At 44.8% G+C, this 20,419-nt stretch overlaps 1 protein-coding gene across 2 annotated transcripts in view; it reads right to left on the bottom strand.

The window, feature by feature from the left end:
• Positions 1-225: 225 nt before the first annotated feature.
• Positions 226-20,419, bottom strand: part of ABTB1 (ankyrin repeat and BTB domain containing 1) — an 870,760-nt gene continuing 850,566 nt past the window's right edge. For both annotated transcript variants that reach the window (XM_069643370.1, XM_069643371.1), the window contains one exon: positions 226-889. In XM_069643370.1, coding sequence (XP_069499471.1) covers positions 683-889 — 207 coding nt within the window. In that variant the 3' untranslated portion in view covers positions 226-682. The remainder of the gene's footprint in view (positions 890-20,419) is intronic.

Here is a 20,419-nt window from a genome sequence, read left to right on the forward strand (position 1 = left end):
TTTCTTAATGTGATCTTGCCAACTATCTGCTTGACATTGAGAACATTGAAGATGCGTATTAAAAGGGGAGACAAACTCTTCAATTGAACAAGAACACACAAAAGGTAATTTAGATCACTTCCTCCATGCAAAGACATTTTGAAATACTGCACTGTGGCTTGGTGGAAGGCATGTTGCTAATTCTACGCCCTCTTATACAGATTGTGCACACAGATCACTTCAGTATTAGTACATATCATAAAAATGCTTTCTTTTAATTTTCATTTTGCAAGGTTTGGTGAGCAACCAGCAGGGTTACAAAGTACATTTCATCGCTTGCATCAGATACAGTACCAAATTGTAGTAACTGACAAAAAAGGGGACATGTTAATGCTTAACAACTGTTCCACATATTCTATATCGCAGTGCTACGGAACTCTCTCCTCTTAAAGCATGATGTTAATGTAATATGTGTTTATTAAAAAGGGTGTCATGATAAGGAGCGCTCAGATCCTAGAAATGGGAAACACATTTGCTCAAACACTGGAAGAATTCACATCTGAGTTGGGAGGAACAAAAAAAAGCAGGTGAAGAGAAAACGGAGAAGTAGTAGAAATACAAAATACAATATTTGTGTTTTGTAACAGCACTATTCTAAAAACCAAGAGGCTGCACTGAATAGTCATTGCAGTGCTTGCATACTCTAGCAATCCAGCCCTATCTTAGCTAGAAGATGCTCCAGGGAATCTAGCTTCTGGTTGGCCTCTTCAATGGCACTGTAGGTCTGCACATTGCTAGTGATGTGGAAGCGGATGTCATCGATGAGGGGGATGGAGTCAGTCTCCTGGCGCTCCTCAACAGCCTCTGCATCTTCCTTGACTGCTCCAGCAAACTCCTCTGAATCCACAAGCTGCAAAGACAGAAAAGTGATAGATGCATTTTAGCCATTTTGAGAGAGAGGGAAAGTATGCCACCTAGTGAAATCTGTTTTTAAGGTTTCAAAATAAAAATATCTAAAATCTATAAAACAGAAAGGAACGTATCAAGTCTTCTACCACAATGCAATTAAATCAAATCAATGATACATATGTGTGTTAAACAAAACCCATCAATAATCGAACGATATTGGACAATAATTCAGTTCAGAAAAGACTAATGTCCCCGGGTGCAAAATAGGATTGCTATATATGCTTTGCCTGCATTTAATTGCATCTGATTCTGTTGGCTCTCTCCATGACCACAAATCTGGCTTCAGAGCTGCCAGAAGCAGGGAAACTGGTCTCCTGAACATCCGTGAAGACCTGCTCTCCAACCTTGACTCTAACATTCCCTCAGTCCTCATCTTACTTGATCTCTCTTCTGCCTTCGACACAGTCAACCATACCACCCTGCTCAACCGTCTCCATGAGAACCTGGGTATCACTGATCAGGCGCTGGCCTGGCTGACCTCTTTCCTCTCTCCAGGATTATCTCCCTCTCCACCTGTGGTGTTCCCCAGGGGTCTAACCTCTCGTCCTGGCTCTTCCACCAATACCCAGAAACTCTTGCCTGCTGCATTGCCATTTTCTGCTCAAATTTCCGGTGCTATGCTGACGACGTTCAACTCATTTTCAGGCTTCCCTCAGCCACCTCCACTCCTTCTCTCATCTCTGATTGCCTTACTGCCATTCAAGCTTGGTGTGCCTCCAAAGATCTTTGTCTAAATGCCAAGAAGACTGAGATCCTCCTCATCGGTACACCTCCACCATCATTTCCCCTCACTCTCTGGCCAGCCTCCCTTAATCCTCTTCCTACCCCTACATGCGAGGCTAAGAACCTTGGGGTCATCTTTGACTCCACACTTTTCTTCTCCTCCCATATTTCTGACCTCTCTAAAAAGGCAAACTTCCTACTGCACCTCCTGAAAGGCACTCTGCCCTTCCTCTCCTTCCCCTGGAAGCTCACTGTCTCCCAAGCTCTGGTTCTCTCCGGGTTGGACTTCTGCAACAGCCTCTTTCTAAATCTTCCTGCCTCCACTCTCCGCCCCTTAACACTAATCCAGAACAGGACTGCAAGACTTGTCCTTGGCCTCAAGCCCTGGGATCATATTTCTCCAGCTCTGAAATCTCTTCATTGGCTGCCAGTGGATGCAGGCATTACATTTAAAACCCTCTGCATTGTACACAAGGCTTTCTGGGGCCTGGTTCCAAATTACCTTCAGCTATCCCTTCATAAATACCTCCCCTCTCCAGCTCTCTGCTCCTCTACCTCTAACTCCCTCATGGTCAGTCGTTTTTCAAAGAAACAAGTTGGGGGTAGATCCCCGTCTTCGGCCTCCCTTTGGAATAGCCTCCCTGCCACTCTGAAACTTGAGAACCATCTCCGGTTCAGGAAGTACCTCAAGACCTTCCTCTTTGCTTCTGCCTTTGCCCCCCTTCTCCCCTGCTGATCTGTTTTCTCTCTTGGCACTGTGCACCTGGCCAGCCTCTGTCCCCTGGGCCCAGTTACCTGCTCACCCTGCCACCCTCCTGCCCTGCCTTCGGGCCACCCATTGCATTGGGGTCTGTATCTGTAACCATACAGTCCCCTACCCCCCTTTTCTCCTGCACTTATCAGATATTCCCTGTCGACTAAACCCAGCACTTGCCACTGGCTGGCTGCACTTACACCGTTTATTCGCCTTATTTATTTATTATTATCTATCTGTCTCTCATCTGTCCCGCACTTTCCACCTCTCCCCCTTTCCATGCACTTTTTCCCTTTCCCATGCACTTGCACGTTCTCAATGTCACTGGGGCGAGTAAGATTGTTGTTTTGTTCTCCTCTGTTCTCCTCTCTTGCCTTGTTGAGCTCTGAAACACTTGTGTACGAGAGTGATTTAAATAAAATATATCTATTATTGTAATTTATAGCTGGATCCTAGCAAGGCAATAAGAAAGTGTGATACCTCCAGGGAATCTAGAATCTAATTAGGGTGGGCTAGCTGAAAACAAAGATCAAACACAGGCCGCACAGAAAATGTGGCTCCAACAGCTCCTTATTGATGTTTTTACAAATGCAATCCAAATCAATTTCCTTAGGTCAGGCATGTGGATAAAAATAACTAGATTGTGGTCAGGATGGTGTGACAAATCAAGGGTATTCGTCCTTGCTCCCCAGGGGGCAGCCACCCCATTAAAGGCTACAGAGGTGAACCCACTCTGCAAGACTCTCCCTAGGGGTATGGGAAAGTGGAACCTCAATGGGAGTGATTACCCCTTAGGAAATGAGGACTCCCTTTCTGATGAGGATCTCCCTAAACCCAATACTGTATCTGACTACATGGGGCTGCCTGCTGTAGACTAATCTGTCATCCTTATGTTGGACTAGTGGCATACTGGAAACAAAACCGCAATAACACATTGCAGAGACAGTGCAGAACGAAGCCGCGGCATCAGTGACTTGAGGATAAGTGAGAAGCCTCAGAGAGAGTTACCGGTAACCTGACGAGTACAGCAACTGGAGAACCTTTGTCAATACAGGAAGCTGCAACCCATTTAAGGTGGTGGCATGATCACATCGACAGCATGGTGGGGGAAAGTCCAGGCCAACAATGTGGAAACCCCAGGTGAAGAGAGCGCTGTCCGTGTCCTACCGGCCATGTATGCAGACAGCCTCCGAGAAAAGGAATCCAAGTACCAAAGTGTGCCGGAACAAGAGAGATTCCGCTGCAGGCACCGAGAAGTGCCACAGAGAACCCAACTACCAGAGAGTGTGCTAAGCCCTGGGAGGCCCTGATACAACAAAGCGCAAGACAGAGCTGCGGAAGGGAGAAGCAGAGTACATGAAGGCGTGCCGAGCCCCGTAACATTCTCTTACAAGGAAAAAGGTAGCCAGGAGAGGCGGGAGACCCCGGAAGCAAAGTAGTGGGAAGGCAATGTACTCTCGAAATCGTAACTTGGAAATTCAAACAGTAAATGAACGTTGGAGAAGTGACAAAGCCGTACCGAGTGTAATAAACAACAAAGGTTGGGAAATAGATAAAAAGTGGATAGAAATACCCTGGAAAGAAGGGGGAAATCACCAAAGAAAGAGACCGAAAGAACTAAGACTGTCAAGGGAACAGGGCAATAAAAGAGACAATATAGTGTCAAGAAGCCCCGTAAAGGGGAATTAGTGATTGCACAATACCAAACTGAATAGTGGAAAGATTGAACCCCAAGAATACAAGCAATAGCCAATTTAAAGTAAGAGAGCCGAGAAATATCCCAAGAAATACTATTGTAAAGCTGGTAAAATGGAGAGTACAAAACCCATAAGCATATGGGAAGAATTAGCGGGGAGTTGCCAGCAGCCATGGAGTAAGACTGCTTTATCGTGAGCTCCTGCCCAATTCGGCATAAACAGCAGTTCCACTGCGTCGGAACGATCTTCAAGAGTATGCAAAGCTAAATAAAATACAAGCGGAACGATTTCCTCCACCGAGTGACAGCTTGCTGCATTAGAACATTACGGAAAAGCCCTGCGATTGTCAGAGACGGACTGCCGGGGAGAATTTAAGATGGCGACCGAGGCACATTGATCGCGACCTTCGTGAGAAAGAAAACCGGCTTAGTACTCGAGCGCCCTAGAGTAAGGAATGTACGAAGAAAGGCTGCCGGTGAGCAGTCTGCGCTAGATCTGAGGCGCGCCGCATGCGTAGTTTCTGACAGAGCTGCAGCTCGTAACACAAACATGGGCTCTTTTTGAGCTTTTCGGGCGCCGTAGTACTTCGGCTAAGACGGGAAAGGGTCAGAGAAAGATTGTACAATACCAAGTCTGCGCACTCGTGGTAAAGGGACATCTAAACAAAAAGCATGTGAGCCAGCATATTACACCAGATTTAAGCTGCACACAAACCTAAGTTAATTTCCATTGCCCGGATCGACAAGGAGCCCTTTTAAACAGCGATCAATATCCACGGGTAGAAGTCCTTAGGATACACTCAAACGGATACACCACTTGCTCACTGAGGGCTCAAAATTGCATCTAGTGCCTGTAGGACACAATAGGAAGTACTCCTGCGTAATCCAGCACCACTTAAAACTTAAAACTGTCCTACTACGAAGAAGACAGCAAAGACAAAAAGCCCTGGGGCGCAATACGGCTGCGTCACATGTGCCATGTGCCACTAACTATCGACCGGAGCATTTTCAAACTAGGCACACCACTACAAGGGACAAATCAAGGCAAATGCCTCCCAAATTGGCTAAATCAAAGGGAAATCAAACTACAATGGATAGTTACACAAAAGCTACGCCACAAGAATCTGTGAACAACATAGCGTCGACGCAGGGCAAGAAAAACAGAGCCGATAACGTGGACATCCAAATCCTGCTGGCCATCATGGAATCGAAAGCCTCATTAGGCTCTAAGATAGATGCCGTTATAGTTTATGTTGGACTATTACACCGAGACATTAAAAAACTGCCCGAAAGGACCACTGAATTGGGAAAGGAACTAACAGAAAACAATGCAATGACCCAGGAAAATCACGCCCAAGTCTGCATCTTGCAGCAAAAGGTCAACCTTCTGGAAAACAGGGCAGAATACGCAGAGGGCAGAGCCCGAACGAATAACGTTTGCATTGTCGGCCTAGCTGAAGGAGAAGAGGGGACCGACCCCACAACGTACATCGAGAATATGTTCTTACAGGAAATTGGGCCAAGGAGCCTTTCGCAAGGATTCACAATAGAAAGGCCACTTAGAGCCCTCACTATGAGACCACCCCACGCCCTATAATTGCAAAAGTCCTGAACTATATAGACAGGGAAAAGATACTATTTTACTCAAGACAAGGAGGCATGACACAGTGAGCATCAACAAACCTGGCAGTGTACTCGGACTACACGTTCCAAGTTCAAAAGGATAAAGCACATTTCTCAATGGTTAAAGCCAGACTCTGCAAAGCAGGCTTGAAATACATGTTAATGTATTCAGCGTGTCTAAAGATCCTCTACAAGAAACAAGCCTTATTCTATGACCTCCCAGAAGAGGCACAGACGTGGATGGGCAAGGAGCAGATCGACCCCCCTACGGAAGAACACAACACTCAAACACTAGGTCTCCCTCGACACCGGAGAAGGCACAAAATAGCAACAGATCAAAGAATACCACATTCCAAACAATGAATAAACTGATAGGAAACAGCTGTAGACCCTAGGACAAGCGGGTTGCTTATGCAATGGTCTGCCTTAACTGGCCACAACTTCTATCCAAGTTTGCTTAGGGTGCAGGACCCACCTTATGGTCTGACCACATTCCGGCAGACAGAGTCCTGTCCCAAAGCTGCTGCCGACCCACCTACAAAGTTTTTGTTCACGGAACGCTTGTTTTCGCATTTACCTGCTGTGACATTGTTTGTCCACTCCTTGGAAGGTAAAAAGGGGCTGTCAATCGTTACCGTACACAAAGCCCATTTACTAGATATAGATAATAATGGCTAATGACATAAGGTTACTTACCTGCAATGTCCGGGACTTGAACAATTATGTTAAGAGAAACAGAGTCTCCATGTACCTACGCAGACATAATATTGACATAGCGATGTTACAAGAGACCCATCTCACTAAGGAGAGACAAGAGTTACTTGCTACAAAATGGAAAGGGCGAATCATAGGCTCTGCATACTCCTCGTATGCACGAGGAGTAATAACTTGGATTGCATCCACAGTACCTTTTAAAGTGACCAGGTTTAAAACTGATCATATGGGCAGAATGGTACTCATACAGGGGGTTCTTAGAAAATGTGGAAACCTGCTTAATAAATACATACGCTCCTAATCAAGTGACTGCAGCCTTCTTCCAAACGCTATACCCAAGACTAGGCCCATACTGAAAACTGAAATATTATATGGGGCGGGGACTTCAATTGTGTCAAGAACCCCAAGGTAGACAGATCAGACGCGAAATTCCAAAAACTCACCCCACCAGCCAGAGCTCTACAGACACTCCTGACAAATTTGAACTAGTAGATATTTGGAGAACTGTAGACCCATACAACAGACACCACTTGCTTATCTCTGCTCTGCACAATGTCCAAACTAGACTTGACTACTTTCTTCGGCGTAACAAACTGCTAAATGAGCTTACAATGGTGGAATACAAAAGTACGGTTTTATCAGATCATGCCCCCTTGTTACTGAAATGGCAATATGCACCCCCAACACCCCTGATTCCAATGTGGAAATTGAGGAGAGAAACCCTGCAGGACAGTCCTTTCCGTGAACATATTAAGAATAGTATTATAGACTACGGGAAGCGTTTCCAGTGCAGGCACACTTTGGAAAGCTTTAAAAGTGGTCATTAGGGGTGCGGCAATTGCCCGTTCAGGGTGTATCCAAGCCACAATTTGTAGAGAACGTATATCTGCGGAAGAGGCACTACAAAAGCTTACACACTCCCACCTAGACCAAGAAAACAAAAATACGAACAAAATAACTCTACGCCAACAATGCCTTGATAACTGCGACAGACTGTGTAAGCATAATTATAACAAATACATAGAGAGATAGCACGCAGAGGGCGATAAACCAGGCAGATTACTAGCCTGGCTATATAAGAGAGAAGAACAATGAACACCTATCTACTCAATACTTACACAACAGGGCACCTCATGGAACACACAAGAGGGCATCAACAAAATATTTCAAAACTTCTACTGCAACCTATATCAAGAAAAACCCATAACCAACCGGGTGGAAATAGAAGAAGTGTTAAGTGAAATACACCTCCCTAGACTAGACGAGGAGACAAAAAGCGATCTAGACTCCCCTATCACTGTAGAAGAACTGGTGAACACAATAAGACCATTCTTATAGGAAAACCCCAGGTCCAGACATCCTGCCTAGCAAATTTTATAAAGAATTTGCTACAGAGCTAACCACACACCTTCTGAACACACTGAACAAAGCATATGACTCTGGCCTACTCCCACTAAGCCTAAGGGAATCAATAATCATACCCCGTCTGAAATCCAATAAACCTCCACAAGAATGTACTTCCTACAGGCCCCTGTCCATGCTTAACCAAGACATCAAAATCCTTACGTCAACTTTGGCTAATAGGTTGAAAAAAGTCATACATACTTGTGCATCCAGACCAAATCGGTAACATGGCAGGCAGGAACATGTCCTTGAACTAAGGCGCTTACATCATATCATTTATAGCACCACTTCCTGGGATACACCATGAGCCATTGCATTTGATTCTATTAAATTGGATTGGTTATATGCCACGCTATGCAGGCTTGGTTTTGGCCCAAATTACTTAAGATTGGTGAAACTAATTTATACTAAACCCGTAGCAAGAGTTAAAACAGGTAATCACTTTTCAAGGCCCTGGGTACTAGAAAAGGGCACCAGACAGGGTTGCCTTTTATCTCAGCTACTATACATTCTGGCTATGTAACCAGTGCCAACATATTTCAGGATGGAATACAAGGAAGCAGGCATAGTAGTCCATGGAACGCACCACCTAATATCCATGCATGCTCATGATATGCGCAAAATACAGAAGACAACTTAGAACATATATTGGAATCCTACACGCATTTCTCCCAACTCTCGGCATTACAATCAGTTTGGAAAATGCATCCTTGTTCCCATTAGCGGGAAGGACTACGACACAATAAAGCAAACTCTCGATGCTCACCTTAAAATGGCCCACTTCTACATTCCATTATCTAGGGATTAATATATACCATGACCCCATTCATGAACATAACAACAACACCCAAAAAGCCCTAGACGGCATACAACACTCGAAGTTGTGGACCAAACTAAGGGGCAGAGCAGCGTTACTAAAAATAGTCGCCCTTCCAAGGCTTCTGCACTATTTTGCAAACGTATCATATAACATACTTAAAACCTTCTTCCAGACTATTGACTATGCAGATAATTCTTGTGGAAAGATGCAGGTTAGCATTAGCTTAATTGCAAAGACCATATGAAGAGGGCAGAATTAGAGTGCCTGGTTTCGAACGTTACTACTTGGCGGGGCAACTATAATACGTAGTGAGCTGGCTGGCAGATGAACCCAATTCAGACATTATGCTACTCCAGCCTACAGAACCACACATATTCCTGAAAGAATTATTAAGGTATAAAAGACTCATCCTGGGCAGCGCTCATACCTAATATTGTTGGGAATACAATTATGGGACCGAGTGTGCACTAAAAGACCCCCTATCTATGCCAATCACCCTTAGCATCACTAGTCCCAACAGCAGCCCAGGCCCAACTGTCACAATTGGGGACTTGCTCCGAGACACTACTTTTATACGCTTTCAAGAACTAGTGGATATCACAGGCCTTCACCACAGCCAATACCTGTTGTACAGTACCATTATGAAAGCGACTGTACGTAGATGGCTGACGTATAGTGAGATAATAGAGAGTCAATCTGTAATCAACACCCTATAAGACATCGCCGACAGTGCTCAAATGATCTCTAGGTTATATAGTTTTCGCCTAAACAGCCAACCCCCCCACAGAGGTGGCCAGGGACCAAATGGGAAATAGAACTAGGGAAACCGTTCCAGGACAAAGATTGGTCCGAGATATTTCGATACCATAAGAAAGTGTCCTAACGCTAGACTACAATTGATTCAACTGACACACAGAGCGTACCTGTCTCCTCTTAGAATATCTAGAGTCCCTGGATCCACCCAACAGCACTGCCCTAGATGTACAGATACGTAAGCAGGTATGCTACATATGTTCTGGTCAAGGCCCACCATACAGAAATATTGGGAAGAAGTGGCAGATAAAATGAAAAAAGGAGGCCTTAACATGAACCCACTGACGCCCTCAGCCTGCATGCCTGGCTGCTTTACGCGCCCCCAACACACAGGCTACATGTCCAAAATGAAAGATCTAGTGTTTATACTAGCTAAGTGCAGAATAGCGATGACGTGGAAGTCCCCAAAAGGCCCCAATATTGAGGACCGATCTCAAAAAATGGGTGCTGGCTGAAACGACTATCTGGAGACGTGCAGCGCGCTTAAGCCTCTCTGACACGAGCATAGAAATAACAGCATGGAAAACAATGACACAGGGCCTCATTACGACTTTGGCGGTAGCCTTAATAAGGGCATGGCTGACACCAAAACCGGGACCAGGTTCCCTGAATGGGGAATTACCGGGCCATTACCGGGCCATTCCGAGTTTGGAAGGCCCGGTAGTTCCTCCTTCAGGGAACCCGAGCCCCCCATAGGGCTCAATGGGAATGGGTGCAGGGAGCTAACACCGGGCCAATTACAAACCGCCCGTTGTTAGCTCCCTGGTCCCCTCGTGGGACCCGGTAAGGACGTCTGGTAAAACCAGACGTCCACATTGGGTCCCGCGAGGGGACCTCGTAATGAGGGGGAATGGGTTTAACGGGTCCGCATCCATTAGCGGCACCCGTTAACCCATTCTGCCAATGTTATAATGAGGCCCACAGACTCTGTTTTGCACCACCCAAATAGGTGACGAAAAAGAAATACAAACTCCTACAGACACTACTACCAGTTCAACCACTGTAAACGGTTAACGACGAAGTCTGAAAACAACTAATAACAAGGCAACAAAGGGGCGAGGAAAATAGAGGGTGTGCATGTTGGGGAATATGAATAGGTAGACTGTCATTTCATCAATACCAAAATGTAATTGTATAATTAATATGCATATGACTGTACACTATACTGGTATCATACTTCAAAAATGTAATAAAAAGCATATGGGAAAAATCACACAAACTCATGAAGCAAATATCAAGAGACTAGCAGAACAAATAACTTTGGAAAACCTATAATCTAAAAACAATGACATTTGTACATTAACCGAACAAAGAAATAAGACTAATAGAAAGAGGAGGCCTCTTTGAAGAACGACCAGGACAAGAGAGACATTCTTTTGTACTATATTTTAGTTATTCTTATTACTGGAATGGTCAGTTACCGTTATGTTTGGGACTGCAGATTATTACTTTTGACTACCTGGCAGTAGACAAGCACCCTCAGTTAATTTAGATAGGTACGGTGAACCCTCTAGTAATAGGGAGAGATTTGTTTTTTATTAAATTAAATGGTAAAGGCCTAAATAACATGTCCTCCTCGTGTCTGGCTTCTTCTTACCACTCACCACAGTGGGCATTCACCAGTATGTGTTCAAGTCCCAAGAATCATTCAAAGGTCAGTGTCTCTCGTGAGGCTTCCAAAGGGACTAAAGCAAACATTCTCTGAGTTCTCATTAAGCCCAACTTCTAATCCCTACCGGCGGTTTAACACAGCAGAACAAATGGGGAGGTATGTGCAGTTTGATTCAAGCAAAACAAAGAATTCCAAGTAAAATATATGCTTCGCCATACTCGGTGTTACTGCTTGTTGCCAGCCTTTAAACACAATCTCAGTATCTGTTCCTTGGTGTTGATCTTATGTAGCTAGTGTACAGTGGGGAATACCTCCACCCAGGTCTCAAGCTGTCACCAGACTATGTTGTATGGCTCTACAGTTCTACCTCTGTAATAGCTGGCCTGCGAACAAGGCTTGGAGCCACAGGCAGACTGTAGGTTATCCAGCTTCCTCTGTCTCTTTCATGGTCCTAGGTGTGTAGCTGCCCAACCCAAGATGCCTGCCATCCTTGTCTTGCCACAAGCTCATTCATGGGGAGCCATTTCCTATCGTCTCTCTACGGGACCTCTCTAGATTCTGGCTACAGATTGACCTGCCACATGCTCGTTCCTCCATGCACTGTGATTTAACGCTCTGTAAATGTGGGCTAAATGGCTCTCACACTCCTTCTCAAATTTTCTTTCCACCTCCTCTTTAACTCTTCTTGTCACGTCCTCAACTCTCCCGCTCAAATACCTCTTTCTTAGATTCTCCAGTGTAGTACATACTTCTTTGCCATCTCTTTCTTGGTTCCTCCTTTTAAGCTTCTCTCAACAACTCCTGTTTAACTCCTGTCCCCATCCGATCCTTAGGTAACCTCTACGTCCAATGCCAGCTTCACAGTCTTCTTCACTTCATAGTCCCCTTGGTCTCCCTCTCTCTCCCCCAAGCCATGCCTCTTTATTTACTCAGTCTCCTGGACCCTTCCTTCTGCAGACCACTGAGACTCTTCTTTAGCCCCCGATCTCCTCCCTACCCTAGCCTCCTGAGTCCTTCCTTTCCCAGCCTCCTTGGTCTCTCCTCTGGTCTCTTGTCACCTAACTCAAGCTCCTTCAGCTCTCTTTACCAGCTATCTCCAAATGAGCACCTTCGACTGATTATCAATGTCACTGCCTTCTGCCACAGGCCATTCCTGTTATAGGGCTTTGACACTTCCTTCCAACTCATCTTTGGCATAAGGGAATTCAGATGTGTCTCCACATGGAGCTGGTATAAGGATTGGCCGATGGACCGTGCCCCTGGGGATAGCTGGCAGATTTGACATACAACTTGGGTTTTGGACAGTCCCCTTCCCATGTGTGGTCCTCTATCTGTTTATCACACCTTGGCCACGCTCTAGGGAAGCACTCCCTTAGCTTAACTAGTCTTAGCGTCATGTGAGGTGAATGGTTAACCCCTTGAGTTTTCACTCTTCATTCAGGTCCTCTTCCTTCTCGGTATGGATATGATTTCTGTATCTGCATGAGAGGAGCAAAGCATGCAGGCACTTCCAGCTCTTTGAGATAGACCTACGCAATTTCCTTAAAGAGACGGTGTTCCTAGGTACGTCTATATGACAATCTCCTGCCTCCTGTTGGTGTCATCGTCGGGGTAGCAAAAGGATACTCCCCAAGCCATCCCTGGGCCCACCATAATTTTTTTGGCACGTGGTGGCCCCAGGCCCCGTTGGTAATCCAACCATCCAACAGTAAAGTCAGACATTGGACATTTTTCACAATATCGAAAACAACCACTAACCTTTCAGTATGTTTTGTTGCTATCCTGAATTATGAGTTGTAGTCTTTAGTAGCGGGCTCAGAACATGTTATTCTGTGTGGAGGAATCATTCCCCCAACAAGCAATGAATAATGGAACACACAGAAGTGTGCAAGCTAAGTTGGTGCACTGTTTATCTCTGAAGGCACGGAGTCCACTGGTGTTGTCTTCTAAGGGGTTACCTGAAATTCGAAAAGTAGGACTTCAGGATTTTGTCTGAATGGGGCATGTACAGCCATACATTTGTGACAAAATATTGTGCGTCCAGTTCCTGCATTACCTGTCCATAAATCTTGTATGAGTAAAGTGGAAAGGGCTCATGAACGGTGGCAAAAAAAGTGTGGTATATTTTTTCAACTTAGAAGTATTGTATGGCCAGTAAGGAATACTATCGTAAAAAGACTGAAATAATTTACGAATATTACCCAAGTAGGATCTGGCCATCTTCACCCTTTCATCCGTTCTCCCAATGGCTGCTCTGGTTGACTTGTTTTGGTTTTCTATACAGAACCACAGATCAAGGTGTTTTAAATTGACTGAGTCTATGCAACAGACGCTATCACAGAGTGTGTTACATTTCTATTTACGTTTCTTTGTCAATGTAATCTCCACAACCTAGCCCCAGATACTAACACACTTTACCTGTCTTTATTGTGTTGTTATAGAGGATGTTATACTTTTGGCTTGAGGCCCTGTCCAAGCTTTCTGCTTGGTACTACTTGACTGTCTGTCTTAGAGGTTCATTCTTGTTGGCATGCCTTTGGTACCCCCGGAAGGTTGGTGTTTTTCCCTTTTCATTTGTGGATCAGATAGTTCTTCTAAACAGGGAGGTCAATCCCTGCATGTTCTCCTTGTTATTTGTGCTATGTGTGAGATCCTCTGATTGAATTGGGGGTAGGTTACTTCCCAGGACTAGTTGGGCTGGCAGGTTGGGAACCACCACGATAGTCAGGTTCAGTTGTCTTCCCAAGATGTTAATGGGTATTTGTGCCTGTTGGTATCTCTCAGCAAGCATGGCCATGGACACAACCTACTTTCTCTTCTCTAATTTTCTTCCAAACTTGGGGAAGTAAATCTGTTCTGATAGCATACTCCGTACTCCCGGTGTCTGGTTGGGCCTAAAGCGTTTTCCCTTTTAAAGTAACAGGAACTTGATAAGAGGTTTTATTTCCGGTGTATAGGAATGTATTGAGTTGTTTCTTGTTCTTGTTTCTTTTCTTTTTATGGTGACCTTCTTTTGGGCTTCCTTCATAAGTTTTTATTGGGCTAGGTTGGATGTAAAGAATACTGGAATAAGAGGGTTCAACTCTTTCTTTTTTATTTTGTTCATTATCACTGAATGTTGGTACTGATTTAATGGAAGGGGGATCGATCTGATTTAAGGGGAAACATTTTGTGGGGTGTCCACAGCCTTTACAGGAGTAGCACTTTTGGTGATGATTAAGAGATGGGGTTATCACAGGTGGATGATCTCCTGTTTCTCCCTTTTGCTTTTTTCGTGCATCCATTAACTCCTCCTATAAAGCCTTGGGACAAAACTACATGGTATGTTGCCACTTCCCACAGCATAAGCAATGTTCTAAGCAAGAGGGATTGGACTCAGGAAATGGGAGAAAACCCTAGAAGCAATCTTCCCTTTGTCAGCTCCAGTAGGAAATCAGATGTTAAGCTGCCCTGTCCTAATGTTGGTACTATTTGGGCAAGGGGAATGGCGACCGATTTTGATGAAGAAGGTAGTTGATTAGATGGTGAATATTGAGGTTCTTTAGGGCCTGAGCACCGCAAGGGTTTCTCAACACGACAGAGATTTCGCCCCTAAAGTCAACTCTCGCTTCCAGTGAATTAGTGACTGGGACCTCTGAGGCGAATAGTCCCTGTACCTTCTGGTCAAAGGACAATGCCTGGGAGAACCTTCCCATAAGGAGTTTAACCTATCTCCTGTGGGATTTGATGGTATGGAGGATAGGATATTCTCACAGATGAAGCTATCTCTTTCAGATGAAATGGTAATATTATCCAAAGTTGAAATTGAGTCTTTTTGGGTTTGAAGCATTTTATCCTCTGCCTCTACCTTTAGATCATGCAAAATAAATTCTGGGTTGCCATTTTCAATAAATTGTTTGCCGTGATTCTCACTATTTCACTTCCAAATGTCACAGGAGAAGAGAGGATTCCACAAGGTCTCATGCACTAGGTTTCCTGTTATTCTTGGAGGGTTCCAGAAGATCTTTGAGGCCTGACCTTTATGTTAGTACTCTGGCAGCAGAATTAAACAAAGTAACCAGCGACATGCCAAAAGTCACAGGGAGAAACATCTCTGTGCTGTCTCATGCAGACGATGTTATTCACCTGGTACGTACTCCGAGAGCACAGCAGAAATTGGTCACTGGCTATGCCGGGTATATGGGATGCATGGACCAGTCAATAAACATAAAGAAGTTAAAAGTTGTGTGTTGGCAGGCCCAGTAAAAATATGCCTGACATTAGTACCTCTGGCCAAAAAGGGTGACATTAAACAGCAAGGCACATTACGCGGACCATATTACTGAGATGGCTCTGAAATGTACCCAGGCCTGTGGTGCGTTACATAGGTTTTTCTTAGAGATGGGTGAGTTAATCATCAACATCACACTTGACATTGATCAGGCTAGGCCTATTGCGTTGTGTGTGTTTGGGGCCAAAATAGACATTTTAGTGGCTGTAGAGAGCACCTCAATCCATTTGCTCCACCAAGAACTTAGGTTGGATTGAATAGATGACCACATAGGCCTAAAGCCCCTGCTATTTTGGTTAAGATTATGGTCTGAAGCCAAATGTTATCTAAAGCAAGAGATAATTTGGCCAGTACACCAAGACATCTTTCAATCAAGTGACTCTGTACAAGAGACTGAGTGACACAGGGGAGAGACCTCAAGAGAATTTTAAAGGGCGGTTTAGAATTAAGAAGGCCTTTTGCTTTGCCATTCTGACCCTTTTTTATGCTGTACATCATTGTACAGAATCCTGAATACACCTTATAAACAAATCCATGAGATGTGCCTTTTGTGCAGTCCACTTGGCTATGTGACAATAAGTATGGCTTATACCGGCAGTAGTCGCAAACTGTAAAACTCACACCGCCGACAGTTATGATAGCAGCAAAAATAGAATCAAAATACTAATCTAAGATTCATATCACACCAGATGCTGTGAGAACCATAGGTGTGCACAGAGACTCAAATGTACTGCTGGGTGAAAGTGGGTCAAATATAATTGGCTAATATTTTATTTTAACTTACTCAGAAAGCACTTTAGAATCCTATTAAGAATGAAATGTGCAATACTTGCACTGCATTGTGAACTATTGTGAACCTTCGATAGAAATAATGAGGAGGTTTGCATGCTAGAAAAGACCTCAGATTAGTGGCTGTCGTCATTTTGCTCTGAAATAGGAGACCTTTGTATTTAGAATAACAATGTGGGTCTGATCCATAAAAGTAGACACTAAAACCAATATGAAAACATATTTCATAGACTTTGGTCTCAAAAGAAGGCTTGAGAGAGGAATAGAATTTGTTAACAGCTGCACATTTTACAGGTATGTTGAAAACCATGCGTTATGCATCCGCCAGTCTGACCAAATAACACTAACATATCTTAGTTCAACACTCGTCCCCTCACCTCCCCCTGCCATTTGTTCCACTCCATGCAGTATGGAGCTTTATTCTAAACTCCAATCAGTGAGATGTAGAGAGGAAAAATAACCTTAATGTTTATTGCGGCACTAATAGTTCTTGCTCTCAATCCTTCAAAACTGGTTGAGAGTTGCCTCTGGTAATACAGGCAGCTACGAAAAATCATCTCAGTAAACGTGCGACTGTAATTGTAAGACCATTACAGAGTACTCTGCTCAGTGTCTCCATTCACGAAATAAAACCCCATAAAAATAGGATGTTCCCAACCACACCTCCTTGTAAAGTCAGACTTATCCCAATATACCAAGGTTAGAGTATGGCACATACTTGGCACATACTTATGAGGGTAGAAGAGAGGGAAATGGGAAAGAGGGAAAAGAACTGAAAGTACTGGAAGCTCCCTCATTCCCAACTGCTTGTGAACCAAAATATACAACCATAGGAGGGAGTAAAAGCACAGGCAGAACAGCTTGCCCAAAAAATGTCCAAGGGGCTGTCCCGAGGTACTTGGATTCTGAACCCAGGGGACATATACAGGTGATCTCCAGACAACCCCCACTGGATCGCCACACTAAGACAAAAGGCAGCCACAGAAGAACATGCACATATTTCAATGATCACCATAGAAGTATTGTCAGGTAAGATCCCCTTGAGGTTAGCACTAATTTTAGAACTGGTTCTATTAGAGAGTCTTTCAAATTCCACATCCAACCCCAGCAAAGTAATTCATATGTTTCACTTCAAAGGAACAGAGTTGCAACATTCTGAATTCACCTGCTAGTGTTGAAAGAGATTATTTTCTTCAGACTGTAGGAAATATTTTTAAGTATGAGTCTGACTAGAGCAGATCGGGAGAGTCCCAAAGATTCAAAGGTGCACTAGTTATGCAAACAGAATGATAGGAAAGGTGCGCATGCTGTTGATGCAAGGGGTATAGAATCACTGTTCTACTGCTCCCAAGAGCGTTGCAGAGATTACGAAGATATCATTTTCCCACAAACAGGTTCCTTGGTTTTTCACGTTTTGATTTAAATGCTGTGACTCAAGAGGAAGTCAAAGAAGGCAATGTCACCATGACTCCAATGAGGAGGAAGGAGACCTCACATAAGTCTATGGCTCTTTTAAAATCGGCATTTATGGCATGCCTTGATGGTGAGAAGGGTACCAGTTCTAAGGCCCCTTTTGCCAGAAACTGAGGGATCTCCTAGGAGAGGTTCACGAGGCCATGGTTGGCAACAGCAGGTGTGCAGAGGGCAAAGGGCAAAGAGGAGGCAGTAAATCTGTTGGATGACCTGTAAGGTGCAGGCATTGGAAGCAGCAAGCTTATATTCTTTGTTGAACTGGAATATCCTGTATCCCACGCAGGATGGGTGGCTGAAGTCTTCTTCAAAGACTTTGCGCAAGGGGTCACAGAGGGCACATCTGAAGTAGGAGAACAAATGACTTACCCCTGGTATTGTTCTTTCCACTGGATGTTCCTCCCACAGATTCCTAATCTTATTTATTTATTCTCCAGTTTTGCAGCTCTCGGAAAACCTTTTTCCAGCAGGGGCTGTTATGCACACAGCACTGATGGTCATCCAGTCGTATTCGTAACCAGATGAGACGTTGATGCAGGTACAAAACCGCGCCCGGCAAACCTTGACCCCAGTTGTCATTTCATCCCCATGCACAGCAGGGTTAGGGATTAGAGATAATAGTAACTGTTGAAGCGCTGAGGAAGATAGATGGCCATGTTCAAAAGGTACGAGTACCAGGTCCTTCTGGCCCAGTCCGGGGCAATCAGAATCATGGCTGCTCCGTACCTCTTCAACCTCCTGATCACTTGAGGAATGACGGAAATCGGTGGAATGCATACTTGATTCTCTTAATTTTTCAGCTTGAAGAGGATGATGATGATGCGCCCGCCAGAAATAGGTTGAAATTGTGTTTCGAGCTGGTTAGTATCTGGATGAGTCAAAATAGACTGAAATTTAATGTTCAGAAGACTGAGCTGCTGACTTGTTCTGCTCATTCAATCATCCCGATAACGGGCATTTACAGGCAAACTGAAGCGTCTAGATGAGTAGCTCAGTTTTGGCTTTCTTCGTTAGGACATTTCCATTGCCTCTGCTTAAATCAGGAACTTGGGTTTCTGGCTTGACTCATCAATATCGTTGGAGAGCCAGATATATCAAGCTTCTAGTGTATGTTTTTCCTATTTGCGATCCCTTAAGTATCTTCTGGAGTTTTTCAGTTTTACACATCAAATTTAAATTGTAAATGCATTCATCTCCAGGGCCGTCACAAGGGGGGTTCAGGGGGGGGGCAAAGTGCCCCGGGCCTCGCGCATGCTGGGGGCCTCGCGGCCCCCTCTCCTAAGTGGAAGGCAGCACCGTCTCCCGTGTCCTTTATTCACACGGGGACTGTGCTGCCTGCAATGATTTTGCTGTTTGTTGTGAAGCCGTTTGGCTCCGCAACAAACAGCAAAATAATGGGAGACGACAGGGCTCAGAAGTGAGCATACTGACTGACAGGAGAGGAGTTCTCTCTTGTCAGTCAGTGTGTTCACGTTGCTCAGCATGACCACACTGACTGATGGGAGAGGAGTTCTCTCTTGTCAGTCAGTGACTGATGGGAGAGGAATTCTCTCTTGTCAGTCAGTGTGTTCACGTTGCTCAGCATGACCACGCTGACTGACAGGAGAGGACTCCTCTCCTGTCAGTCAGTGTGTTCATGTTGTCAGCGTGATCACGCTGACTGACAGGAGAGGAGTTCTCTCTTGTCAGTCAGTGTGTTCACGTTGCTCAGCATGACCAAGCTGACTGACAGGAGAGGACTCATCTCCTGTCAGTCAGTGTGTTCATGTTGTCAGCGTGATCACGCTGACTGATAGTAGAGTTCTCTCGTCAGTCATGTGTTCACGTTGCTCAGTGTGACCACGCTGACTGATGGGAGAGTTCTCTCGTCAGTCAGTGTGTTCACATTGCTCAGCATGACCACACGGACTCCTCTCCTGTCAGTCAGTGTGTTCATGTTGTCAGCGTGATCACGGTGACTGACAGGAGAGGAGTTCTCTCTTGTCAATCAGTGTGTTCATGTTGTCAGCGTGATCACACTGACTGATGGGAGAGGAGTTCTCTCTTGTCAGTCAGTGTGTTCACATTGCTCAGCATGACCACACTGACTGACAGGAGAGGTCGCCTCTCCTGTCAGTCAGTGTGTTCATGTTGTCAGCGTGATCATGCTGACTGATGGGAGAGGAGTTCTCTCTTGTCAGTCAGTGTGTTCACGTTGCTCAGCATGACCACGCTGACTGACAGGGGAGGAGTACTCTCTTGTCAGTCAGTGTGTTCACGCTGTCACCGTGATCACGCTGACTGATGGGAGAGGAGTTCTCTCTTGTCAGTCAGTGTGTTCACGTTGCTTAGCGTGACCACACTGACTGATGGGAGAGGAGTTCTCTCTCGTCAGTCAGTGACTGATGGGAGAGGAGTTCTCTCTTGTCAGTCAGTGTGTTCACGTTGCTCAGCATGACCACGCTGACTGACAGGAGAGGGCTCCTCTCCTGTCAGTGTGTTCACGTTGCTCAGCGTGATCACGCTGACTGATGGGAGAGGAGTTCTCTCTTGTCGGTCAGTGTGTTCACGTTGCTCAGCGTGATTATGCTGACTGATGGGAGAGGAGTTCTCTTTTGTCAGGCAGCATGTCTACGTGTCGGCTGTGTGGATGCTTTTTAAGGGTGCATGGAGGTAAGGTAAGAGTTTTTTATTTTAAATTAAAAGTGTATGTGTATTTCAATTAAATCAGTATGTATATATGTATGAATGGATGTGCCCATGTTGGTGTTTGTGTCAATGCTGTGTTTGGTTTTATGTATACA

The sequence above is a fragment of the Ambystoma mexicanum genome, chromosome 2p (genome assembly GCF_040938575.1).
Source record: "Ambystoma mexicanum isolate Mex_15411 chromosome 2p, UKY_AmexF1_1, whole genome shotgun sequence".
In the NCBI taxonomy this organism is placed as follows: Eukaryota; Metazoa; Chordata; class Amphibia; order Caudata; family Ambystomatidae; genus Ambystoma; species Ambystoma mexicanum.